This window comes from Filobasidium floriforme, assembly GCF_021052385.1.
Source record: "Filobasidium floriforme strain CBS 6241 chromosome Unknown HD553scaffold_2, whole genome shotgun sequence".
In the NCBI taxonomy this organism is placed as follows: domain Eukaryota; kingdom Fungi; phylum Basidiomycota; class Tremellomycetes; order Filobasidiales; family Filobasidiaceae; genus Filobasidium; species Filobasidium floriforme.
The window spans coordinates 576,610-601,519 of record NW_025763623.1 but is presented as its reverse complement, the minus strand read 5'-3'; the positions used below and the strand labels follow the sequence as shown (position 1 = coordinate 601,519).

General features: G+C 53.4%; 9 protein-coding genes across 9 annotated transcripts; 4 read left to right on the top strand and 5 right to left on the bottom strand.

Annotated features, from left to right (window-relative positions):
* Positions 1 to 15: 15 nt before the first annotated feature.
* Positions 16 to 4,241, bottom strand: HD553DRAFT_304263 (uncharacterized protein). Its single transcript, XM_046178982.1, has 6 exons — positions 3,756 to 4,241; positions 3,590 to 3,644; positions 1,900 to 3,386; positions 993 to 1,836; positions 597 to 929; positions 16 to 540 (listed from the first exon to the last, which is right to left on the bottom strand). The coding sequence occupies exons 1-6, from the start codon at positions 3,757 to 3,759 to the stop codon at positions 198 to 200; spliced, it is 3,066 nt and encodes a 1,021-aa protein (XP_046039609.1). The 5' UTR covers positions 3,760 to 4,241; the 3' UTR covers positions 16 to 197.
* Positions 4,242 to 4,391: 150 nt separating this feature from the next.
* Positions 4,392 to 6,639, bottom strand: HD553DRAFT_304262 (uncharacterized protein). Its single transcript, XM_046178981.1, has 3 exons — positions 6,459 to 6,639; positions 6,257 to 6,389; positions 4,392 to 6,201 (listed from the first exon to the last, which is right to left on the bottom strand). The coding sequence occupies exons 1-3, from the start codon at positions 6,598 to 6,600 to the stop codon at positions 4,629 to 4,631; spliced, it is 1,848 nt and encodes a 615-aa protein (XP_046039608.1). The 5' UTR covers positions 6,601 to 6,639; the 3' UTR covers positions 4,392 to 4,628.
* Positions 6,640 to 6,842: 203 nt separating this feature from the next.
* Positions 6,843 to 11,312, top strand: HD553DRAFT_304260 (uncharacterized protein). The gene is made up of 13 exons (XM_046178980.1): positions 6,843 to 7,485; positions 7,550 to 7,652; positions 7,727 to 7,916; positions 7,987 to 9,170; positions 9,231 to 9,536; positions 9,602 to 9,757; positions 9,817 to 10,286; positions 10,359 to 10,454; positions 10,518 to 10,725; positions 10,780 to 10,862; positions 10,933 to 10,957; positions 11,025 to 11,037; positions 11,100 to 11,312. Exons 1-13 carry the CDS (start codon positions 7,092 to 7,094, stop codon positions 11,166 to 11,168), a joined length of 3,297 nt encoding a protein of 1,098 aa, XP_046039607.1. The 5' UTR covers positions 6,843 to 7,091; the 3' UTR covers positions 11,169 to 11,312.
* Positions 11,313 to 11,392: 80 nt separating this feature from the next.
* HD553DRAFT_304259 (Shwachman-Bodian-diamond syndrome protein) lies at positions 11,393 to 12,744 on the bottom strand. Its single transcript, XM_046178979.1, has 6 exons — positions 12,625 to 12,744; positions 12,513 to 12,564; positions 12,408 to 12,451; positions 12,005 to 12,335; positions 11,748 to 11,927; positions 11,393 to 11,663 (listed from the first exon to the last, which is right to left on the bottom strand). The coding sequence occupies exons 1-6, from the start codon at positions 12,654 to 12,656 to the stop codon at positions 11,538 to 11,540; spliced, it is 765 nt and encodes a 254-aa protein (XP_046039606.1). The 5' UTR covers positions 12,657 to 12,744; the 3' UTR covers positions 11,393 to 11,537.
* HD553DRAFT_304256 (uncharacterized protein) lies at positions 12,745 to 15,541 on the top strand. The gene is made up of 5 exons (XM_046178978.1): positions 12,745 to 13,366; positions 13,458 to 13,593; positions 13,663 to 13,754; positions 13,831 to 14,669; positions 14,736 to 15,541. The coding sequence occupies exons 1-5, from the start codon at positions 12,967 to 12,969 to the stop codon at positions 15,408 to 15,410; spliced, it is 2,142 nt and encodes a 713-aa protein (XP_046039605.1). The 5' UTR covers positions 12,745 to 12,966; the 3' UTR covers positions 15,411 to 15,541.
* A 311-nt stretch (positions 15,542 to 15,852) lies between these two features.
* HD553DRAFT_280019 (putative methyltransferase-domain-containing protein) lies at positions 15,853 to 17,172 on the bottom strand. Its single transcript, XM_046178098.1, has 4 exons — positions 16,859 to 17,172; positions 16,601 to 16,752; positions 16,253 to 16,505; positions 15,853 to 16,143 (listed from the first exon to the last, which is right to left on the bottom strand). Exons 1-4 carry the CDS (start codon positions 17,066 to 17,068, stop codon positions 16,012 to 16,014), a joined length of 747 nt encoding a protein of 248 aa, XP_046039604.1. The 5' UTR covers positions 17,069 to 17,172; the 3' UTR covers positions 15,853 to 16,011.
* Positions 17,173 to 17,287: 115 nt separating this feature from the next.
* On the top strand, positions 17,288 to 19,201 carry HD553DRAFT_96280 (uncharacterized protein). Its single transcript, XM_046184629.1, has 7 exons — positions 17,288 to 17,828; positions 17,897 to 17,914; positions 17,977 to 18,062; positions 18,139 to 18,172; positions 18,230 to 18,305; positions 18,381 to 18,854; positions 18,930 to 19,201. Exons 1-7 carry the CDS (start codon positions 17,389 to 17,391, stop codon positions 19,131 to 19,133), a joined length of 1,332 nt encoding a protein of 443 aa, XP_046039603.1. The 5' UTR covers positions 17,288 to 17,388; the 3' UTR covers positions 19,134 to 19,201.
* On the bottom strand, positions 19,070 to 21,110 carry HD553DRAFT_96320 (secretory lipase-domain-containing protein). Its single transcript, XM_046184630.1, has 7 exons — positions 20,652 to 21,110; positions 20,365 to 20,585; positions 20,262 to 20,295; positions 20,105 to 20,202; positions 20,014 to 20,035; positions 19,722 to 19,930; positions 19,070 to 19,659 (listed from the first exon to the last, which is right to left on the bottom strand). The coding sequence occupies exons 1-7, from the start codon at positions 21,004 to 21,006 to the stop codon at positions 19,270 to 19,272; spliced, it is 1,329 nt and encodes a 442-aa protein (XP_046039602.1). The 5' UTR covers positions 21,007 to 21,110; the 3' UTR covers positions 19,070 to 19,269.
* A 2,821-nt stretch (positions 21,111 to 23,931) lies between these two features.
* On the top strand, positions 23,932 to 24,442 carry HD553DRAFT_338871 (uncharacterized protein; the record flags this gene model as incomplete). The annotated part of the gene is made up of 3 exons (XM_046182385.1): positions 23,932 to 23,951; positions 24,016 to 24,289; positions 24,368 to 24,442. 3 exons carry the CDS (start codon positions 23,932 to 23,934, stop codon positions 24,440 to 24,442), a joined length of 369 nt encoding a protein of 122 aa, XP_046039601.1.
* Positions 24,443 to 24,910: the final 468 nt, after the last annotated feature.

Below are 24,910 nucleotides of genomic sequence, written 5' to 3'. Positions count from 1 at the left end.
TGGTAACAATTCAGTAGCTCTACAGCGGCACAACTCTCTTTTTATCTGGATACAACTTGTGACTTCCGCATTATACAAAATATCAACAACATTTGTCACATCGCGAAACGTCGTCTCAGGTCATCGAATCAGTACAGACGATTATAAAGATGCAGTTCGCATGGTCCTTCTTGCACGTCGTTATATTAAAATCTCTCTCAGTCTCGGAAATCGACCAGTGCGGCCATGTCGTCGTTCAATATCTGGTCAGCCATGATCGAGTCTTCGTGCCCGGCCGACAGAGGGGAGGCTAGTTGTTTCCCAATAATGGAGTGGTTGTGTCTGTGGCCGAGCGACCGAAGATCGAGGTCGTTGATAGATCGCAAATCGTCCGTACCCAGATCAGCGATCCCAGTAAACGGGTCGTTTGCGCTCGTGCCAGTGTAGATGCCTTGTTCCATCATATTGGGTGGTACACCCAGCTGGGATTGAAGCGCTTGCACCTGCAACAGCAGCTGCTGTTCTCGAGCAGACTTGATGTGTAGCATCTCTTGTAATTGCCTGTGAGATGAGACGTCAATATGTGACGTCCACACGTACAACGTATGATTACTCACTTGACCAGGTCGACCGTCAGGCACAAGACCGTCCCCTTGCACAGCTTGTCCGGTACTTGCGCCTTCTTGATAATCTTGCGATTCCTAGGTTTGATTTTCTTGCCCTTGCTATTGACAGCCTCGAGCGGTTTGGCATCGAGATCTTCCTCGTCTTCTTCCTTGATCGATTCCACATCCCGTGCAGCGATGGCCCCAGCGACGACATTGGGAGGTAGAAGCGTCTCGAGCTCCTGGATCTTTTCGTTGATCGTCTCCCTTCGCTTGCGCTCAACCTCATTGTGCGATAGACGCCGACGCGAGATTCGTGCTTTGGCCAACTCTTCTGCGCTGAGACTGTGGTTGGCCATGGTTCAGTGAGCTTCAGTACGAACAAGCTCGCGATCGGGAAAGACTCACATCGGAGGACTATCTTCGGCGTCTCCATCCTCGATTGCAGCTTCATCTACGGTGGCCATTCCATCGCCTGTCATGACACCCATTCCGAAACTGACCAGATCCGGTCGAACCGCATCGTTCATCGAATGTCGTCGCCAAAGGCCCTCGTCACCGACATCTGGGAAGACGCCTAACGTAGAGGCAGACGAGGGCGTACGGGCCATACTCGAACGTCGCTGATTTCCCATCGACATCATGTGAGCCGCCGAGTGTTGAGCATTGATCTCGTTCATATGACCTCTGAACAACGGCAACTCGACGCTCGCGCGATCGACCGTCATCGCAGCCGAGTCGGAACGTTTTCGCTGAGCGTCAGGTCGGGGCGATTGGAAGGTTGCTTCGAGGGAAGGCAACGCGTAATCGAACTGCGCTGGGGAGACGGTTCCGTTACCAGAACGGGGGCCAGACGAGGAGGACGATGTGGGACCGGGTACGGTAGCATTAGGAACTCGCGACGCATTAGATCCGGTACGTTTGTGAGCAGGACGGGTCTTGCTCGGAGCTCGAGGGGCTTTGCCGATCCCTCCACTAGGTCCTCCAGCGGTCTCGTTTCGAACAGCACTGCCGCCAGATGCTGCTGCTGCTATGGATGAGCTTCTACGAGCGAGTTTGGGCTTGCCTTTGATCGCCTTGTCTCCACCAAACCCGCCCATCTTGCTCGTGCTCTTCGTCCTTCCTCGACTGGCGGTTGTCTTGTCATCCACGCCGTTCTTCATCTTGTCATGCCCATCTCGGTCGTCACCGAGGGAGTCTGGACTCTTGTCATTCTCGCCAGTGCCGTCGCCATGGCTGAAGACACTGACAGCTGCGACCATAACAACCCATGAGTTCCACAGTCGCCTTACTGCGGATGAGGAGAATGACTTACTATCGTGATACCCGCCTTGTCCGGCCTGTCCTCGGAATCCTCCAGCTTGATAAGTATTCCTGTGCCCATCCCCCATGCCCCATTGGCCTCCCATGATGCTCGAGAACAACGACGCGTTCCCGAGGGACGAAACGGAACCATCGATCAGGCTCGGCGTACCCTGTCCCAATTGCCTGGAAAGCGAGTCGAGGGTGGCATGGTTCCCCTGAATACCGCTGGAGGTGCCGACGGGGATGCCTTTGCCGTGATGAAGGTTCATATCGGATCTCTGATCGCCGTCTCCACCGAGACCGCTCTGAGGGTGATATGAGTATCCACCATATCCCATAGCAGAAACGGCACCTCCAATCCCGCCGAGCCTACCGAAGTGGTCGGTCTCGGCACCAAGACGGCCTGGGAAGCCGTCCTGGAAGGCAGCTGGAGCAGATGCAGGGAATGCCCCGAGAGGTCCCTGCTGTAGCTGATGACCAGTGACGAAGCCTTGGCCCTCGATCGGTGCATAAGATCCGCGCCCGTCCTGACTCTGCTGACTGACAGAGAACAGCTTGGTAGTCGGGTCCGGATCCGAGGCAAGGTGGTGCTGGTGCAAATCGTTCATCATCTGCCTAAACTCTCCGTTGGTCGATTGACCAGGCTTGCGAGGTCGATTAGGCTCATCGGGTGATTGGGTATCACCCATCAGCGCCAGCAGGTCGGAATCGTCAAATCTGGCCGAGCTGGTTTGGTATCCTCCACCCCAACTGGCTGTACCGACCCGGTTCCCGGCGTTCATGGGAGTTCCGTTGTTGTTTCCCAAGCTGGTCGCTGAAGATGATCCCATGGCGGCCTGGTGGAACTGTTGAGCGGTCATGCTTTGCAAGTGTTGCAAGAACTGTCGATGAGTCTGGTGCAAGCTGTCACCCGAGTTGGTCTCCATATCGCCAGGGCGAGAAGTGGGCGAATCTTCCTCTGAATCGTCAAGGTTCATTCCCAGCCTGGAATTGTTTGTCGGACCTAGGGTCGAGGTGTCCTCATCGTCTGGTCCAAAGCTGTAGTCACTCATACGCTGTTGTTGTTGTTGCTGCTGCTGCTGCTGCTGCTGCTGGAAAGTACCGACGTATTTTTCCAGCAACCCCTTTGGTTCCTTGTCTCGCTTCTCGTCAGGACCATTCATGCTGTCGATACTGGGAGAGTTAATCATGCGCATGTCGAGTATGTCGTTGCTCAGATCGAGCTGGTTGAAGATGTTTGCCGAGTTTATCAAACCATGACGGGAAGAGGTCGAGGCGGACGGGTTATGGCCTTGATGGTTGTTGAACAGGTATTGTTGCTGTTGAGAATCGTTCCACAAAGGGTATTTCGGAGAAGCATTGTCCTGAGGAGAGAGTTCTGATGCAAACGTCTGGTGTAGAGGAGTTTGAGGGACGGGAGAAGGCTGTCCGAAGGCGAATCCCATGGTATTGCTGGTAGAATTGCTCCCCGAGGTCATACCGGGTGAAGGCGAGATGCTACATGATGGATGTCGGTGGATGCGAGCGTTATATGCAGCAGTGGACGAGATGAAAGATTGGGGGAGTCGACATTTTCATTTAGATTGATGGGACAAGAGAGTGCACCAGAATTCAATCGATAGGTGAAAGGAGATCGCGTCCTTTAGCGAAACCCGGCCTGGCGCGAGGGGAACATGTGATTCTCGACCGAGATGACGTACTCGAAGCCTTCCCTCTTGATCCTCGGTTGATGAAGCATATCGTCATGGATACCAACTGGTCGAATCGTTTTGAAAGGAGTAGTCGATGGCATAGTTTGAACGGAATGTGCAGTGTCAGCGTTGATCGACTGATCACACAAGCTTTTCGCGGGTCAAGCCGACTCACCCATGCCGATACGATCTGCTGGACGTTCGAGTTATCCCGACAATCCAAGTCTTTGCGAGTTATGTGATTCGAGGTGCTCTCTAATCGCAACTCGAGCGAGAAAGACAGGCGCTCGGGTCTGTTGTCGAGCTGGTGTGAACGAGATGCTGTAACGGGCTGTATCGGCGTCCTCCGAGATTCTAATGCGGGGAGTGTTGTCGAGCGATGTCTAACGATCTTTCACTGGTTGCTGGCGTGGTGGTTGGTCTCCCTGGGATACGGTCGTGGTCAATCGGTTCGATCAGGTCGGTATGAAGGACATGTCGAGAGAGGTTGGATGATGGATATGGTAGCTGGTAGTTGATTTGTGATGCAGGCGATGCAGGCTCTCGAGGTCTCTCTCTCACCCCTCGCCCCTCTTGGCGCCCGCTTCTAAGTGTGTGTGTGTGTGAGCCCCGTCTTTCCCCGCGCGAGCGATCCTCGGGGCTCCTCTCGCGTTCCCCTTCATCCCGCCCAAAGCGGTAGTTCCCACGCGTGGGGTTCGGCTCCGGCAGCCTTTTTCGGGCTGACCGAAGGGTCGTTACGCAAGCCGATCTCCGCTGGATCCATGGATCAGCGACCAGCGTTATGATCCGTCGCAACTCGTAAAGGCAAAAAGGCTGGACTGCAGCGTGCCATCCCGAAGAAACGACTGCCGTTGGGAAGAATCATCGATCTAGCTGATCTACAAGATCCAGGGATCGTCGTGCCAAATTCGATTAGGATTTGACGGACAACAGCATGGACAAAGAACTACAGAATCTGTCAATGAACATAATCGAGACGTCCGTTGCTCCATAGTGCGCTGTCCATCACCTAAACATTATTGATCAACCCGACAATCGCCTTCGACCGTCAAGCCCCGCGCTCTAGCTCCACGACCACACCTTCCCAGAATCCGATTTCCCCTTCTCTCAGCGCGCCTTCCTCCAACTCTACCTCTTCTACGAACCGCTCCACGTCGATCCTCCCGATCTTGCGATCCTCCAACCCTTTTCCCAGCGATTTGACCGACCGTAGAAGTTTTTCGGCTTTGGCTGTTGTTGTTGTTGTCATTGCTGTTGTCGTCGTCGTCGTCGTCATCGTTGCCGGAATGGCTGCCGTCGTCTCGCCTAATGTAGACGATCCAGTCGATCCGATCCACAGTATCCTCAACAGTGTCAAAGTCGCCGTCCTCGCCAACCTCTCGTGATCCCACCCTTGCGTGGGAGGGACATTGCCAGTCGCCGCCCCACTTCCCAAGCCAATACTCAACGTACCCGATCCCGGACCCACTCCGGTCTGTTGCGTAGCCATGCTTCCCCAGGAGAGAGCGACCAGGCACCGGTTGGCATACGTCTCTGCATTCCTCAACAAGGTACCTCGGTTCTTCTCGACCGCAACGAGGGGGAGAAAAGTTCTTCGCAAAGAGACCCTAGCGAGTTCTAGCGATAGAGAAGCTCGAGATAAAGGGTTGGTGACCACGGAGAAGGGGAGCTCCAAGGCGGCCGTGCATGCTTGGACGGCTTTCCCTAGGTCTTCCCACGCGGTTGCTGCGTGTTCGGTAGCGTCCAATCGGGACGAGGTTTTGTACAGTTCGATCAAGGTGTCATAGAACGATAACTTGGCCTCGACCTCGGTCGTCGTGAAGGAAGCGAGTTGTTGCAACGCGATCATCCTATTTAGACATTGTCGCACAAGACGGACCTGACCAGCCAATGTCGGCGCGACGATGCTTCCTGAGCTTAGGTCGATCTCCATTCCGAGACCGATCAGAATGAGGACAAGTTCGCTCTCCTTGACGACCAGTGGCACGGAAGGCGTTTCCCCATTCGCCTGCCTCGCTCTCGCCAGTGCCGCCCAAGCGTGCGCTAGTGTTCCTACGGCAAAATCGCTGGATAACACCTCGGGTGACACATCGGGATCCAGTGCGCCCAGGAGGGAGATGTCGACGTCGACGATCAGCAAGATTGCGTCCGTCAGGGTAGTCGGTGTAGGGATATGTTCCTCATAAGAAGCGGCACCACCGGAAGTAGATGATCCAGACATAGCCATTTCCTGATCGCCATCTGCATCTGGCTCGTCCCCTAATATATCGGATTCGAAAGCTTGGACTCCTCCTTGAGACGCGATGTACCCCTCTTGCACCTTGACGACGTCTTCCAAAAGACTCCTCGCTTCCAGTCTGATATCCCGCACCCGGTCCTCGTTCAGGTAGATCGGCAAATGAGATCCGCTGGCCGTACCGGGCATTTGAAAGTCTTCGGCGATGTCCGCAAGTTCGATCAAACCGATAGCTAAATTGTAGGCAGAGTCAGACTCCAGTAACGGCTCTGGAGTTGATGTCAATGCCGCTCGGTAAAGCTCGATGGACTGGGTGAGGAGGTTGAAATGGGACGGGGTCGGTGGGAGGGTATGGTTTGTTGCCAGGATATAAAGTACGCGTGCCCTATGAAGAGGACCGATGAGCCTAATGCCTGGATCCCGGGTTCTTGCCGGCTTACTCGTTGTATAGTGCATCATATGTCCGCTCATATTGGATGGCCTTTCGGTATAACTCCAAGGCTTGTTCATAGAACCTCCTCGCCTTGTCACCTGTCCTGAACTTTTCGCCCTTCTCCTCTGAATCTACTCCAGCTACGAAAGCAGAACCTTCCCTTCAGCGAACGCCTGAGCTCACAGGCACAGTTCTGGCCCGGGGCTCACCTTCCATCGCATCGTCATAGTTGTCAAACGTTGCCTGCTGCGGCTGTCTTCGCTTCTTCCCGCGTCCAGCGTTATCATCATCATCCCGTTGTCTCCTGTTCTTCGGCGGACGTTTGAAGGTGGACATTTTGATCGACGGCATTCGAGTATATGCCCGTTTCTGATGATTATCAGATGGGCTGCCTGAGGTTTTGCATCAGAGCAGTCGAGGTGGCACGATTCAAACAACTTTCTCGACGACGCCGGATGATGAGCAAGCTCGAGATTTCGATTTTGCTTCCGCGCTGATCGCTCACGACCGAGGGGGCAACCATGTCAACCAGGCCATACCGTTCACGCCTTTACAACTGCTGCTCGATAGATCTTATGTGCCATCCAACATCCGTCCCCCGATCTTTGACGCTGAAAGGAGAGCCACTTTCGCTTTGTGGGACTCTTGCTACGAGTCGTCGACGGTAGCAAGGTGAAGACGACGACGCACAAGTCTCGTTGACGATCATCCCGAAAGCTCTGGCGCTTACTCATCACTCGTACCCCAAGTGCGATCGATACCTCATACCAGGATCATATCGAACGAAGATTTTCGACTCAAATCCATCGCAAGCAAACATCAAAAGCGGCCTCTGTGTCAACATGCCCATGTTCACTCAATTCTCCGGGATTTCGAAACCCCGGCAGATCAACCTCTCTGGTCGACCATCTTCATCCCAACCTTCCAATTCAGAGACTCTCCTCGCAAAAGCTCGGGAGGAACGTCGAGCGAGAGAGCGCAATCGCTTGGAGATCACCAGCGCCTCGTGTATCCAGAGGGTATGGCGAGGTAGACGAGCTGCTCGAGAGGTCCGAGACAGCTTGAGGATCGATGTACAGCATCTTCTCGGACAGCCCGAATTGGGATCGGAGGAATGGACGTTTCTGAACAGGGCCTTGATGATCATTCTCTGGAATGACCGTGCTCTCACTTCCAACGATGACGACGGGGAGTTGTTAGTGCGATGGTGTCGAGCGGGAACAGCTGCTCTCGATCGTGAGTCTTATAGCCACTGCCAATTACCATTTGATCTGGGTCTGAAGCTCATCCCACATTGCAGGCGGCGGTCATCATGCTTTACTACCACTCGCCTCCGACCCAAGTCATATCGCAACCATTCGCTGCCTGTTGGATCGATCGCTGTCACTGTTTTCTCGCCCCACGTATGTAGTACTGCTCAAATGAAGCTATCGCTAGCTAGGCTGACAGGACGTGCATCGTCGAAACTCCTTAATAGGGGCTTCCCGAACGCCGAAATCGTTCACTACCTGTATCGATTCTTACGAGAAGACAATTGGAAGTCCTTACTCGCCAGCTCGAACGATGAAGAAACCATAGGGTCCGCTTTGAGAAAGCGGCTGATTGAGAGCTTGATCGAGGGAAAGCGTGGATGGGTCGAGCGTCTTGTGGCTGGAATGCAACATATCGTGAGTGATCGGTGGCAACGCTCTTCTTTCGTGCTGCCAATTGTAAGCTAATCAATTCTGGTATCAAAAGACTCCAGCTCAGAAATCACACCCCGCACTACCGCCTCTCGTCGACCTGCTCGTCATGCCTTCCAAAAGCTACCCCGATAGCACCGCTGTCGGAGCCAAGATATACCCCGCCTTCCTCAACGACCTACTTTCTCGACCGAATCTCATGAGCAGCTTGCCCCTGTCTAGTCTGGGCGTACTCATGGGCGGTCTGCAGCTTTGGAACAAGTTGATCCCGCTGACAACAGGTGCTGTTGGGCAGAGCATTCTCGATTCGGGAAGACTGAAAACGGAGATGGGCAAGACTGATCTACTGGCGAATTTGGCGACCATCATCGTACGAACCGGGATGATCGACAAGAAGCAAGTGCAGGATGTGGCGGGTTGGATGAAGCTCTCAACGTCCGTTCTTGAGGGTGTCGAGGACGGGTGGGGGCTGTGGATCGAGCGTCAAGGGATCTGGGCTGTGCCCGTAGCGAGGGTTGGAAGTGATTCGGTCATGGCGGGACCTGGAGAAGGAATCGACACGGTTATGGACAGCGATGGAGAGGAGGATGAAGAACTCGCGGGCGGGAGGAGACGCTTACGTGAAGGACAACTCGTGGCCGAGAACAGAAGCCGAGCGCGAGGACGGGTAGAACCCGCCACAACCACCAAGCTCTTGCATCTGTTTTCACCGCAGCATCTCAACCTCCTTGCAGCCAAGTCTATCAACGACCGGGTTGCCACGGAAGCGCTCACTGGGCTCGTCACGACCATGTTGAGAGCTTTCAGAGGTAGCCCTAGATGGGAAGGCATACTCGAGGGCATCTTGCAAAGCGAACACGGTATCCAGCTGCAGCGACAACTCTGGCTTGTCGTCCGGACTCACTGGAAGAACATCACAAAGGCGACCTGGGAGAGCCTCTTCACGCCGACATCCAGCAAAACACCGCATCTACCAGCCCTGCAACTCTTTTCGACCCTATACTTGCAGAACCTCTTGACCTTGCCGGATGACGAGTTTTTCGAACCCGTGCGCAAGGCCGGAGGTCGAAGCGCACTCAGCCTCGACGAGGTTGGAGACCTTGCAAGCATATGGAAAGATCTGGCTTTCTATGGTTACGTAGTTGGAGTTGGAGCCGGACCGGAGACACCCGTCACAAAGCGAAAGGAGGAACTGAGGAGCCTTATGACACAAGGAGTTCTTGCTGTCAGCGCCAGAAAGTGAGATTTACGAGCGAGTGCTTCGACTGGATTGTTTGCTGATGCTCATGACTACTACAGTGCGAGGCGAAAATTCCTGGCCGAAGGTTTCTGGATCATGATAGACGACTCTGAGATGGGCAGCTTCATAGACACCGTCTGTCAGGAGGAACAGCAGCTAGAAGGAACAGCCGAGGAGGAAGACGACATGAATGAAAACATCCCCGACGATCAACTGGCATTGGTACCACCACCCTGGTTGCGAGCCAGACGTTTGCTGAGCAAGCGACAGATGGCGAAGATCAGTCCTAGATTGGGTTTACTCAATAATCTACCGATGACACTCCCCTTCGAATCTAGGGTGGAAATCATGGGACAATTTGTCAAGTGAGCCTTTCAGCCCGAACAACCCATCTTGACGGTTGAGCTGATTTTGCGGGACACGATCATAGCAACGACTACAACAAGCTAGCGAAGTATATGAGGAGGCGTAAACTGCGTCACTATGCTACCATCCGACGCACCCACCTGAGTGAAGACTCGTTCCGGGAATTTAACAAGCTGGGCGCTGCTTTGAAAGGTAGCATTCAGATTACTTTCTTAGACGAGTGAGTCTCGACTAGGCTTGTTTATGATGAGAAATCGAATCTCACGGCAACAAATGCAGATTCGGCGAAGAAGAGATGGGCATCGACGGCGGCGGCCTCTTCAAGGAGTGGCTTATCAGCCTTTCGAAAGAAGTCTTCGATACCGACCGCGGATTGTGGTTGGCCACGTCCCAGAACGAACTCTACCCGAACCCCCATCGATATGCAAAGGAGCCGCATCAACTGGAATGGTATACGTTCATCGGTCGCATGCTGGGCAAAGCGCTCTACGAGGGCTTGCTCATGAACGCTTCTTTCGCGGGATTCTTCCTGTCCAAGTGGCTTGGCAGGCAGAGTTACCTGGATGACCTAGCTTCTTTGGATTACGATCTCTACAAAGGCTTGATCGCTCTGAAAAATTATCCTGGAGACCCGGAGGACATGTCACTAACTTTCACACTGGATCAAGAGGAATTTGGGCAGACGGTCTCTATCGACCTCAAGAGAAATGGTTCGAATATTCCAGTCACCCGAGCCAATCGAATGGAATGTAAGCACAGGAACCGTGGTCTTCGTTGAACGTATATCTGATGCAATGTTTGGCTCGCGGCGACACCACTAGACATCCAGCTCGTCTGCGACTTCAAGCTCAACAAACAAATTGCGCCTCAATGTGAAGCCTTCTTTTCTGGATTGTCTGACATTATCGACCCCAAATGTCAGTGCAGCTCTGCCGTCGCCGCGCATCCCTGTGTTTCTTATCGTTACCTTATGAGAATAGGGTTGAGGATGTTTGACCAGCAAGAGCTGCAAACGCTCATCGGTGGAGCGGAAACTCCGATCGATGTTGACGATCTCCAGCAACATTCGGTCATGCATGAGAAAGACGATCCTCTTTACGACGTGTTTTGGAAGGTCGTACGTGGAATGACGCAAACGGAACTTCGATCGCTTCTCAAGTTTGTTACCTCGACACCGAACCCACCTTTGTGAGTGTGCGGATCATGTCAAGATGAACCATACACTGACGTCCACCATGACAGGCTCGGATTCAAGCAACTTAATCCGCAATTCGGCATTCGCCTCAATCCCCATGGACACGACATCAACAGATTGCCTACAGCCGGTATGTGTGCATCGGCTCGTGCGAAGCAAGTACCGGACGAATTAACTAAAGTCTCTTGTTTTGGGTATAGCTGCGTGCATGAATCTGCTCAAACTGTCAGTCTATCGTACAAACGGAGTTTCCAAATCCTGACTAAATCTTCTTACAATCTGTGCTCAACAGACCCCGATACAAAGTAGGTCTTATTGCAACCTCGCTTTTGTAGACCTGAATTGACGATGATTTGATCTGCCGCAGGACGAACACACCCTCAAGGCCAAGCTCTTGCAAGCTATCAACTCCAACGCCGGATTCTACCTTTCCTAATCCGATACCAGAGTCTCCTGGCATTCTTTGGCTCTTCTACTTCGATGAGAAATATCACGCCCGCTGTATCCGCATCTTTGACGTCATGAATGAAACGAACTGTACTTCACGTAGAGAATCTGTTATTAGCATCATTATTCACGACATCCTTCGTGGAAATCCGGTTTTAAGGCTGCATCCAGCTAGGCTCGGGACATCTAGCCCGGCATCCACTCGCGGGATCATTCGACGATAAGCTCTTCTGCATTGTGTTTTCCTCGAGCTCTAGGCATCATCAAAAGAGCATGAATCATGCACAAGGCAAGGCAAGATAAGACAAGATAGGGATACAACACGATGGCACGTGAATGGCCGGTTCAAAGTCTCCCTCTATTCGAATTTTTCCTCCTTGGCAACGACTGCAAAACCCATCGACTCTACTCGACCTTTCCCCTTCGTCTCCTTCTCCATCAAATCCGTCAAGAGTCGGAAGTTCTCCGGTGGGATCCTCATGATCTGAGTGTCGTACGATCGATGGAGAGGAAACGTTGAGCACAAAAGAAAATGATCTCGACCTTGGGGACATGGGTCGACACTCACGACTTCCCATTCTTCTGCGCTCATCTCGTCCTCCTCGATCCCACCCTGACTGCTCAGCCCACGGACCTGTTCGGCAAGGCGTTTCCCATCCTTCGGAGGCATGGTGATCCGGACCTTCATCTCGGCCTTTTGAACCGGAAGCGGTGAAGACTGCATGAGCGCCTTGATACATTCTAGTGCCTGTGAAAGAAGGTGAATCATATTCGTCAGCAACAATGGGTACGAAAGTCGACACAGTACAAGGCGCTGGTGCTCACCTGAGACTTTGCAGGCTTGTCCGCCTTGACATTGAAGTGAATCTCGCTCATGGCCTTTTCGATCAAGCTAACGCTATATGGCCGTTTCGTCGAGGGGTCCACTACGCGCTCGGCGACCATTCCAGCAACCTCTTTCCACAGGTTCCCGAGCTTGGCTTCTCGTTCCTTTTCACCGACCTGCAATTCGCCCTTTGTTAAGATCTGCTTGACGATCTCTTGCGTGTCGGTCGTGTTGAACGCCTTCATCAGGTCAGCGGTGGGCGCCGCTTGACCTTTGGAGACGTTGGTAAAGACTTGAGAGATCTGCAAGACCTCGTCGACATCCTTTTCTCTACGAATGACAGAACATAGTGATGGCCCCGTTCAGCGGCGAAAGTATCGTTATCTGGCCTGTCGCACTCACACGCCTGAGCGGTATTCGCCGACCTTGTTTTTGTAGCATGCGATCTGCCACATCCGAGGAATGAGCATAACGACGGATCCATCACCACCATACGTCCGGACTCACCTCGAATCGTTTCCCACCCTTCTTCATCCTCACGATACTGACATTCGTCAACCTGATTTGAGAGTGACGTCAGAGTATATCTAGGCTCCATCCGTCACGGTCTCGAACCCACTTGATCGACGCCGAAGGCTGATTGATGGGCATCTCGGGTGAATTGATCCCTAGTTCTTTGGAAACCTATTGATACAGTGTGATGCTTGTCCTGAAGTCGAGAAGGAAACCGACGAGATCAAGTTGGAGAGCGCTCATGAGCGACGACGATCATGGAAAGCAGCAAGCTGTCTCCAAAATCTCAAGAGGTCGCCTTCGCTCTTGTTTCCACCTCGGAGTCGCAAGAGCCTAGCCTGGCTTCCTCCGAAAGACCTCCGATACTTGGTCTTGATTCATTCATCCTCCCATCCTCGCCAGTCAAACCGTCTCCACAGAGGTGTCCCCTGGTCATTGATTGCCATTCATGTCGGCACTCATCCCGGCCTCCAGAGTTGCTGGACGGCGTATCCTGAAAAGCGCCACTCTCAAGGGGCAGAAGCATGCTCGACGAGCAGCGGTGGACCTACCGACAGTGTCCAGCTCGGCATGGTCCAGAAAGATCACAACCACCTCCGCCACCTCCAACGGTCATGGTCTTCAAGCTGTACTTGTGAAGGATGTAGTCACGCCAGGGAACACAGATGCTCTCTCAGATGTGCCTCGTCGGCCATTGCCATTGTCTATGCAGCAAACGGCAGCGCGACTGGCCGATACGCTCGAGCTCCTGGAGGGCGAAATCGGAGGTAACCCGGAGTGGAGCAGACGGATAGAGTCTGCTTTAGAGGAGCTTGGATCGGGATTGAGTAGAAAAGGACGACTCGCGGGTGAGCTTATCAAGGTGGTACCGCTCATAAAAGAAATGATCTGACTCGAAACCCTTGACTTCGTTTCTATCCCTGTTCCTTGAGATCACAGTGTACGGGTCCCCGGAATCCGGGTTCCGTACAGTTGTTACCACTCTTCTCGCCGACCCTCTGACACAGTCGGATGAAGCACGAAAAGCCATTTTGGACAGGGCGAACGAGGAAATTGGGGAAACCTTTGTGACCAGGTTGGTTACCTTCCCGCTTGCAGCCGAAGCCATACCATCAAACCTTGCTCATGTCTTACAAATACATAGTTATGGAGACAGCGTGGGAAGAGATGTCAACGGTCTAGTGGTCGATTCACCTTGGCTTAGAGACGCCGCTGTGGACGTTCACGAGGTGACCAGTAAGCCTGCGATTAGGCCGTCCTGGACGAGTCCTCGAACAGCTCGTTTATGCTGTCGCTTTTCTTGCTACGACAGCTCGTGATACTTCTCGTGCTATATCTACCCTACTTGAGAGTGATGTTGTCCTCCTCGTCCTAGATCCCGTCCGACTTCTCGACACTCCCGAGATCACAGCGATCCTTTCGGACTTGTTAGGCAAACCCGACGTCTACTTCATCGTCAACGGGGAGATCGAATCGAACGGGTTGAGGGATGTTGGTGCAAGTCTGGATCAGGAGCAGGCTAGACGGGTTACCAGGAAACTTTTGGAGGATCAATTGCGGTCGTCGAGGTCGGCTTTCGGTCTGGCAGAGAAGGCGGCGCAGGAAAAGATCGTCTTCCTGTCCACGCATAAAGCGCTCCGCTCGATGGATGCATTAAGATCGACGCTGACGGTTGGAGAAACCATTGCGCTGAACTCGTCAGAACACGCCTTTGCCAAGTTCAGGGAAGAATACCTCGAGAGCAACCTCGGAGCAGTCTCTGCCGGTCTTCTTGGTGATATTAGAGCTGTACGGGAGCGTGCGGACATATCGGGAGGAGTGTATGAGGGTACATACGCTTGGCTCGCCGAGTCGGCGTCGAGGTACATTCTGCGGAACTTGGCGGACGTGCTGGATGAGACCCGCGAGATTGAGGCTCTCTGCGCTCAACATGCGGACCTCCTCTCCCGGAAGAGGCAGGAGCTCCGCCGAGATACCTTTACGTCCGGCGAGGCGATCAAAGAGGAGATGGATAGGGCCAAAAGGGGCGTTGAAGAGGTCTTGCGGAAGAGGCTCGTGTGGTGGAAAGTCATGAGTTGGAGGGTAGACATGGTGGCCGAGGAGGTTGGCAGGGAGGTCGAGGAACGATGGGCAGTAGAATTGACACAAAAGGTAAGTTGAATCCGGGATATCTTATTGGTCGCGATATCTTCTGACGGCTTTTGTTCCAAATTCTAGCTGGCTTTCGAAGCCGGGCGACTTCAGGCTATTCAGAAGAACCTAAACGCAAAAATGTTCGATGTTTTGTCGAATTTCTCGCCTGAAACCTCCGCGCAAAGGGCTCCCAACACCGCCCACCCTTACCACTCGCCTCTGTTCCTCAACCGGCTACAACGACTGGCATTTGAAAACGACATAACACCAACTTCGCTCCTGAACCCTGTTCTTGCTCGCCGGAATCAACTCTTACGGTTTTCAGTACCCATGCTACAGGCTCGTGCTCACAAGATGACGTGGACGACAATCTCGCTATCCTTCCTCTTCTCTTCGGCGGCCTGGACGACTGCCGTGCCTCTCGAACTGATTACTCACTCGACGGGTCTCGCGGCGGGTCTATTGGGCTCACTAGCGAGCGTACGATGGGGAGTGGGTCTTTGGGCTAAAGCGCAGAAGAAGTTTTGGCAAGATTGGAGTCGCGTTGAAGAAGGTCTCGAGGAGGACCTGGGTGGAGATCTCGAACGGCTCCTCGGGCAGGTGGAAGGTGTCGGTCTAGCAGGACTGAAGGGCGTTCAAGAGATGGTCGTTCGACGGCAGAAGAGGGCTGACAAGGTGGATGTTGCATTACGACAACTGGAATTTACGGAGGATCGGGACGTTCGACATGATGAGGTGGTCGAGCGTGTGACGGCTTAGATCAAGCTTCTCTCATTCGAGGGAATTGTACTTAACATAGAAGGGATATACCGATACGATGCGGTAGCCTCGCCAATACCCGGAAGAAAAGGCTACGCGAGGTTTATGCATGTTTACATCGTATTGATGAACTCCACAAGAGATCTCATTCTCTGACTTTACCTAGGAAACGTTCAAGCTTTCATGTATGTCTTGACATCGTGACCCGCTTCATGCAAACTTAGGCGAGATGGGTAGCGTTTATGGTTGAGATCAGAAGGGTAGCAATCGACACCCGGAAGTCGTCTCGCTGTGATTCCCACCAGTCACCTCTAGTCCCACGCTGTTGGCTTTCGTGGGGAGGAACTTGGACAGGTCAAGCACAAAATCCAATAGCCAAGTCTTCGAGCTCGAGCTAGACGTCCGCAAAACATCATCGACAGGCGATCGCTGAGCGATCAGGTCAGGCGGGTATACGATTGGTGTATCTGGCCACTACAACTCTACTCGTCGTACAATATAATCCCGACCTCCGTGGAGTCTCATCCATCTTCCTCCCTTTCTCGGTTTCTCCCAATCCCTAGAGGGCGTTTTTTTCTCGATACGACAAAGGGTACGATACTCACTTGATCCTAACGAGCCTCATCAGCTTGACTCCCTCCCGCTCGTACCGTTCCCGTTCTCCCGGCCGGTCGTCTTCAACGGGAGACGACGAGAAGTGCTTCTTGAGCATCTTGAAGAAGCGCATGTCGGCCTGTAATGTGTGTCGCCAAATTTGAAACGATGTGAAACGAATCAGATGACGTTAGTTCGGAAACTCTTGCATATTTCAAGCGATGGCCAAGTCCATGGCGACTACTGACCTTTCTTCGCTTCTTCCAGCAGAACAAGACCTCCCTATCTTCCCCTATCGGACATAGTCCGCATAACGTCTCTACAAGTAGAGGGAAAGCCGGTTCAAAGTATACACAGTCGGCCGCTAAGATGATGTCCGGGCTGGAGGGCAACGAAGAAGGCGGGGTGGTTCCCCAGTCAAGCTCAGAGACGTGTACGGGTGGGGAGGCGGTGGTGGGAAAGTTTAGGAGGACGTTTTCTTTCATGAGAGGTAGTAATGGTCTGTAGAGGGAGAAAACATGTTGCATGTTGGCATTATAAGCACGGTATGACGGATCAAATCGAGGGCAACGGGGATGGGGACAACGCGAACGCACTCTTGATCGGTGATCCATATCCGGGCGGACGGTTCAAGCAGACCGACGACCAATCCTACCAACCCCGTCCCGCTTCCCAACTCGATGACGGTCTTGTCCCGGAGCTTATCTGGTTCTAGACCGTGTCTGTATGCCAGGTAGTTGCTGAGCACCTAATGATTCAAACATCAAGGCAGGAGGACGGAAAGTTTGCATCAACAGCGTGGACCACATAGAGTTGCCCTGGAATCGCTAAGAAACAGTCTCGGAGTTGCTTACCTCTCCAGCAGGCCACGCGATCCCTCCGCACCCGGGTCCAGCATCTACCGCAAGTTTTACACCCTTTTCTAACCCGGTCACTTCGATGGTGACTTCGCTCTCCGGAGCGGTCGGTTCTCGGATCGGAACGGCAAACGATTTGAGAATGTCCAACGACGATGATGTGGAGGAGGTCGACAGGGCCGGCGAAACGGGTCGGGAGGTGGTCATTCGATGGACAGTCGGAGTATGGGTAGTAACTAGAAGGGTTTCTATACGTCGGCGGTCCCGAACCAGTTCAGGGATGGTTGTCAGGGGTCAGCACCGGTACTTTGTTTGCTCGATCGCTCGTACTCATATGGTTGCGACGACTTTCGATTGTCGATCGACCAGCAGAAGTAAGGTTTACGGAAGCAAATCATCAGACCGGAAGTATATTTCTGCTTCCGAAGACCATCTCCTGCAGCAGGTCATCTTGATCCTCGAGGGATCACTCGTGAGTGAGAGAGCGAGTCAACGAGTGTTGTATATACTCTCTCACACTTTACACCATGAGCTACAACAACGAGTTCATCTTGAGGCATCTTGCCGACGACCCTCACGCCCCGGCATCGCCCGAAGCGTCTTCCTCCCGCTCACACGCACCTCGACACGCCCTCCTTCCCCGTGGACCTACATTAGCACATGCCTTGCCATCATCCCATGTCTTGGAAGAAGAGGCCGTCCGATCTTCATCCCTTGAACTGGCCAGACAGTCTGTCGAGGCTGAGCGGGAGCGAGCTCTAGCCGAAGCTCTCGCTGAAGAAGAGCGCAAAGAGAAACGGCGCGAGCTCAAAGAATCGCAAGGCACCTGGACCAATCTGATCGCCGGTCGACGCAAGGGCAAGGACAAGGGTGGGGGTCCGGACACGAGAGACGGAAAGACGAAACCGTTCGACAGGCCTCCTCAGGCTTACGAACTGTATGCTGCGATCGACAAGAAGGATCTCAAGTGAGTTTACGAATATAGGCAGGTAGAGACATGCTGCGGAAAGGGACTGATTTTAGGCGGCTGCGCAGTTATATCGCCCGAGTCAGGTGAGCTGTTGATGTTTCACCGCCTGAGTCGCACAGGAAATCTGATGCCGCGATCTTAAAAGAGACCATGCGTTCCCTCTGTTGCTGCAAAAGAACGCAGGAGAGTTTCCCATCATCTACGCTTCCCGAATAGGGCAATCGCACAAAGGCACGTATGTGCTTTCGCTCTACTTGAACGATGTTGGTATCACGCAACTGACCAAATGATCGTACGGGTCTTCTAGATATCGTCATCTTGCTATGCGGAGCCCTTTCGAGGTAAGCTTACTGTGCCGTGATTCGTAGGGCCCGGCTGACTGGATGGGTCTGTGTCAGATACGTTAATCATCTGGACGACGAGGATTTTTCTAAACGAGAAACCATTTCTGTCTTGAGAGCGTTGAGGGTAAATGTAAGACCACTCCGTCTACTAACCACTTGGAAGCAGCACTGAACCTGGATGAACCGCTGCACCCTCGCCTTGTAGCTCAAGATGGCCATTGACAATTCTCTCCTCCCAGCGTTCGACTCTTCCCTCTTGTCCTCTTACCTGCAAGTCCTGATCATGTCCGAAGGAGACATCTGGATCCACAAGGCCGTCCACGAAGTCGCACTCTGGTTGAGAACGTGGGAAGTCCAACCGGGTACCACCGTCCTTCCCGTCGAGGTCGATCACTCTCAGTCTCCATTGGCGGAAGAGGCTGGCCTAGTGAAAGCGACAAGACGGAGAGCTCCCTCGGACACAGAGCCGCTGCCTTTCAGACAAGGACCCGTCCACAAGGCCGAATCGCTCATCTCCTCCTTCTGCACCAAAGAGCTCAAGAACGTACCACTGCGGAGCGGCAAAGAAGGCGGGTTGGGCGTCGAGGAGTATGTGGCGAATTCGACGATGGATCTAGTTTTGATGGCAGGTTGGACCGTGTTGAGCGAGATCGTGCCGGGCGGGCTCGAAGCATTGCCTGTGAGTCGGAAATGATGCCTTTGTGAACGGGTTGTGCACGGCTCGAGCCTTACTCGATGTGCCGATGTTGTCCAGACGTATACTTTCGCAAGGGATCTTCGGACGTACTCCATGTTCAACGAACGGTTGGCTCAACACCGGACCGTCATTCAACCGAAGCTGCAGTCCAATAAGAGGCTCAAACGTCAGGTCGACCTGCTCGTCGAGGTTTGCGGGGAGACGCGAATCGGGATCAAGGGGAGGGTCGAGATCCTCAAGGAACGTTTGGACGGTAGATGATTGGCTATTTCGGATTGTTCGGCGTTTCATCACCAATCTTAATACCCATAGCTTGAAACGTATACATTTCGATTGGGATTTGAAACCTGATTATATCTGCTCATCATCTTCATGCGTTGCATTGATATCATAGCCGCTATGCAAGGGGACTCGCTTGCAACGCGGCGTTGGCGGCGTTGACCGCAGCAGCGGCGCTGTTGCCACCGACAGATTCGGCAAGCGTGGTGGACCCGAGCAGACTTTGAGAGATCTCCTTGCGAGAGCAACCGCTCGGGTTAATGGTTCCGTCGAACCTGCCCTTTAGCCAGTCGAGGACAGCGGGGAAGTGGAGTATTTCCATGGCGAAATGGTTAGTTGACGGTGCGACGTCTGTGACGAATTCTACCGTCGCACCGTCGTTGCACCAGGAATCCACCATGCCGGGCACATCGGCGTAGGGGACTACATCGTCGTTGGCAGCGTGGTAGACGTAGACTGGGACCCGAGGCGTCGAAGGGGCCCCCATCGTTTGCTGATCGAGGATGGGCTATAACACGCAGACGGAAAGATCCAGTTTCATCCATGTACAGTACGGCGATCAGGCCTCACCTTGATGATGGGATCGTCAAGTGCGGCCGTACCGGTGGTCACATACGTCTCGAGGATTTTCTGGCCGGCATAGGCAAAAATGTTGTCTGTGGCGCATCTTTCGCGTACGCGGACGATTTCCTGTTTTCCCTGGGAAGTGAGAAGTTCTTGGATCCTGGTTTCGAAAGCAGGATAAGCCGATCCCATGCCTGCTAGGGCACCGAAAGCCACTATCGTTGAATTCGAAGGGTTGTCAGGCTCGGCCGAGACTGGTGAAGATTACAGGTGGCAACAAGGAGATGGGGACGCTTACAACCGGCCAGAGCGGTTCCGTCCTAGATGACGGAAATCGTCAGTTCGAGATGACGAAGTGATCGCCTGAAAGTCCAGACCAGAAAGCTTACAATGAAGCGGGCGGTTCCTGGCAGGTACGCTGGAGTGCCACCTTGGGCTACCCCAATCATATTCAACTCGGGCGCATAGGAGGGCTGAAGAGCTCCGGCTGTGCACAATCGTCTTAGTTCCCGTACATCGTTCAAGAAGCTGTAATCTTGGACATACTCCATCCTGCGGCGGCGGCTCCACCAGAGTAACCCTGATAAGAGAAAATGAGCGGATCAGCAGGGACCCCGCAGCAGACATACCAAACTTCACGAGCACCCACCCAAACCGCGATTTTCGGGTTGTTCAAGTTCAAGTTGGGATACTTGAGAGTAGCTCGAATACCGTCCAAGACCGCCCGTCCTTCCAACTGACCGGCGATGAACGCCGAATTGGGTCCCTGATAGTCGGGTACGGTGACCGTCCAGCCCTGGGCCAGGGCAGCCTGCACAAGGAAATTTTCGACGGTGGTGATCAAGTTGGTCGGCACGGAGGCAAATTGCACTAAGGCGTCCTCCTGTGTCAGCTTGTGAGCGATCTAGCATGAAGTACACTCGTGCCGGGACTGACGATTGTATGAAGGAGCGCATTTTCGAGCATTCGAATCCTCGGCAAACGTATAAGCCAATAATCTGTCTTTCTTGGCCCCTGCCGGTCTCAAGATGGTCACTACGGTACTGAGAGCCTCGCCAGCAGGGCCAGCGGTCCGATACAGCAGCTGAGTTCCATCGATGGCCAAGTTGGCAACGATGGAAGCCGTCGCGGTGACCACTGAGCGAGTCTTCAGGATCGAGCCGACTGGTTGAGATTCCCAGCCCGAAGGAGGATCGTAGAAAGGGTCGAGCGAGGGAGGGAGTGCTCTGTCCACCAGAGGCGCGGCGGTGGCGATGGCAAGGAGGGAGGAGAGGAAGATGAACAACTTCATTTGGCGTCTGTAATTTGTTGTTTGATCGTGGTATCTGTACGCCAGAAAGGCAGTTCAGTCCACAGCAGCGGAATGGTCTGGGTTATATGCTCGGTATACCCTTGACAAGGACTGGGTATGCACCGGTAAGTAGGGTCATGCTCACTTGCCGGATGATGTGCCCCTTTGCAATGGCTTTCAATCTAGGCTGGAAGTCTCTTCCGACGCCGTGTCGGCGGCAGTCGCGAAAGGTCAGGTGACCACGATGCAGGAGTGTCTGAAACACTAACATGGTACCGTGCCGCTCTGATGTCGCCCCCTTGCGGCTTAGTATTGCCCCCTCGTCGGGCGCCGCTCTCCTTAGTGCAACAGCAGAACGATCAATCTGCGCTAGTCGCGCTTGTAACTACTAGCGCGATGTTGAGCGGTATCAAACAAGACCGACCGGCTTCAAAATATCGAGACTACTCAATTACTAGCTCCTTGGCGAGCCTTGCATTATTATTTCCACCTGTAACCCCAGCCCGTAAGATCAGATCAGTTCTTGATGACCGCTTGTAACACTTCGAATCGCGAATCGACTCCTCGACAAGAGCAAAAACAGAGGCTAAGCCTTCTGGCAAGATCGAGACGACACATGATCACATTATTATTGGTTGGGTGATAATGTTATAGGCGGACCGCCAGCTGACAGCGTACACCAGCCCGATCATCAAACCCACTTCAACTTCTGCTCGAACCTCCTCTCTACTTTCGTCATGACCGAACCCATGACACAGGTCCATGTCGACCAGGACATTTCGACGACGGGCTGGATACGACGTCTAGCTGCACAACCTCCTGACCAGGCCGTGCAGGTGATCAGCTCTGCTGACGAACGCTATCGAATCGAAGACGACGACTACTGCGACGACGACGGAACTTCCAGTATGACTTCGAAATCGAAACGATCCTACGTCAGTGCTGGCGACAAGAACCATAATAGGTTCCAGAGGCAGCTTCTACGCAACGGAATCATGTCCATACAGCCTTCCGTTACTGGGCTAAGCCTATTCGGCTTGCACGGGCTCTTTACCGATGATGTGAGCTCTGTGATACCAGAGCGTTAGAAATGATTCTCACACCTGATCGCCACGTCCGCACTGTTTGCCCTGTAGGCGCTCGTAGCAACTGCCCGCAAATACCTCGAACGGCTTCCTCTCGACAAGACCTCTCAAAATCCTGTCCTATACGATCTGGAATCCATCGGCAATGCCTGGGATGCTGGGTCTTACAACCGTAAGGAATGGCAACTCCACCACGTGATGCACCGAGTCCTCATCAACATCATCGAGCCCGGAGCTCTGGATCTGAACCCCAACGGATGGAAGACCTACGAAGTCACAAGCCCTGGGTCCTGGAACCGTGCTCCCAAGGTCCTCATCGACAACAATTTCAGAGATCTATCGATGCCTACGGTCGACACTTGTTTCTCGCTCGCTATCGATCAGGAGAATCACGGGACCGACTCGCCATTGAGACGACTCTGTGAGAACCTGTACTCCAACGCCTTTCTCAGCGAGGTACGTATGAACATCCCGAATGGCATCTCGGTTGCCCGCGCATCCGAACTCCTTTCGCTTTCGATGATGAGGAGATTGAATAACTATCCCAATCTCCTCGAGGTGAGTGGATATGCGGGAAAGCTGTTGAGAAGGTTGTATTCGATCCATTAACATCTGTGTTCTCATTGCCGAATAGGTTTGTTTCTGTCCGTCCTCTCAAGTCGAGGCTCAAGGGAACTACCCTGTCTCCTGGTACGAACTCAAATGGACGCCCTCCACCATTCTCGTGGCTGTGAATCAGAATGTCAACGCGGGAGTTGCTGTCGTGAGTCGATTTCCATCATGTTCTTGGTGCATTGCATACCTCTTTGCACGCTGACAGTAGCGAATATGCTTAGTCTGGAAAGTTGATCGATCTCGTTCTTGAAGCGAAGAAGTGCGGCGGCACTTCGGTGTCGGACGAGCCGAGCAGAATCGTGACGCTTGGGATGTCTATTGCCGGGAAAGAATGGCGCATCGACGCGGTCGTCCTGAACTTGGCGACTTCGTTGGAAACCCCAAGTTTCGTGAGTGTCGTGCGCCTGGCGAGGGAGAAGAGCGGCACGATTAAGCAGCTTCGGGCTTCCCTAGAATTACTTCAAGCTGACTGGGGGTGATTGGCAAGTCGAACCGAAAAAATTCATCGGAGCTGTGATTACCATGCACGAATTCATGCTGAGCCGAACCGTCAACCTCGTGACTGAGTGTCTGGATGTCTCGGATCGATGGGTCAGCGAAACGGCGAGTAATGAACTGTCAAACTGAAACTTGGACGCTGGGCAAATCTAATCGTATGACACTTGAACAGTCTCCCGAAAGCATCGCCATGGGAGATTCGTTGCCAGAGAGGACAATCTTGATCAAGCAGGATCTCGAAACGAAAATTTGACCGACTGGCGAGAGTGACAAGGGGGACAAGATCTCGACCAACGACAAACCCAAGCTTGGAACGATCACCGAGTAGCCCGTGTCCATGTTGATTGGTACGCCGATACACAGTCGCAGAGCTGACTCAGATTTGACGGAGACTTCATGCAGCCTAACAGCATGATGGGAATCTCTGTCACCTGCTATGAATCGTACTGATTCAAAATATCGACGCCCATGACCGATACGTACAATATAGACGAAGCTTTTGCAGTGTGTTGTCATGAACGGTCCGCAGCCTGTAACAGCCGCGTCCCAATTTCTCCCAGTTACGATTGAGTTATGGCCACGGCGATGCGCGCACTGCCAGCGGAAGCGGTTCGTCATCACGGGTCGTACCCCGCTGAGACGAAATCTTGAATTTGCTTCTATCGTCGGCCTGTTCTGACCTGTCCGAACACCCACATCTAGGCCAAAGACTATATTTCGAATCGATATGCCCCTATTTGAGACTCCGTAGGTCAAGCGTTGCGTATCCAGCTTACACCACGGCTAACAAACCGAACTCCGCGAGTCACAGCTACCCCCAGCTTCTCTCGAGCATCTCCTCGCCATCGTCTGACCAACCGGTCTACCTGATCTTTTACTCGGACCCCGATCCGTCCACCGGAAAGCTATGGTGCCCGGACTGTAGAGATGTTCAGGAGCCCGTCAAGGCGTTCTTCTCTGCCCCGGAGAGTCCCAAAGGGATCGTATTTTGGGTCGGACAGAGACCCGAATGGAGAAGCCCCGAGAACCCAGCCAGGGTCAGGTGGAACGTGCACAACGTACCGACCATCCTCAAGCTGATGGAGGTGAGTGAACAGTCGCAAGTGTGATAACGAGGTGTGGAATGAGGTGAAGATTTATCGCTGCACCGACATGTTGAACAGGGAAAGGAGGTCGGGCGGTTGGTCGAAGGCGAGATTCTGGAGAAAGGTCGACTCGCCGAGTTTACGAAGGCTTGATCGTCGACATGTTCGCATCAGGTATATCATGTGTTATACAATCATGCGACATGTGGTTTGCAGTCATTCAGCTGGTTCGTCGCCCTTCCGACTGTACTACGGTCCATTGTCAGCTCGTCAGGCATTCAGGTGGCAGGTGGCAGGTGGTCTCGGACCGGATCGTTTCCAATAAATTCCACGTCACATACGAAAAACTTGTGCGAAATGATCTTGTTTGCACCCGCTGCCCGATTGTTACCGGGAACCGAGACCAATCTCGTCTGCCTCCGTTCTCGACCTCGGCCTGTGGTCACAGCTGTGGAGAGATCTGACCCCGAGACCCGAGAGACGAGTTCGGGATCATGTGCGATCGAGAAGCGAGGAAGCCTCGACCCCCGGTGGCTGACCCGGTTGGCTGGCAGGTGGGGCGAATACCCGGTTCGATCGGGGCAGGCCAAGGACAACACAACACAAGACGCCGCAGCGCCG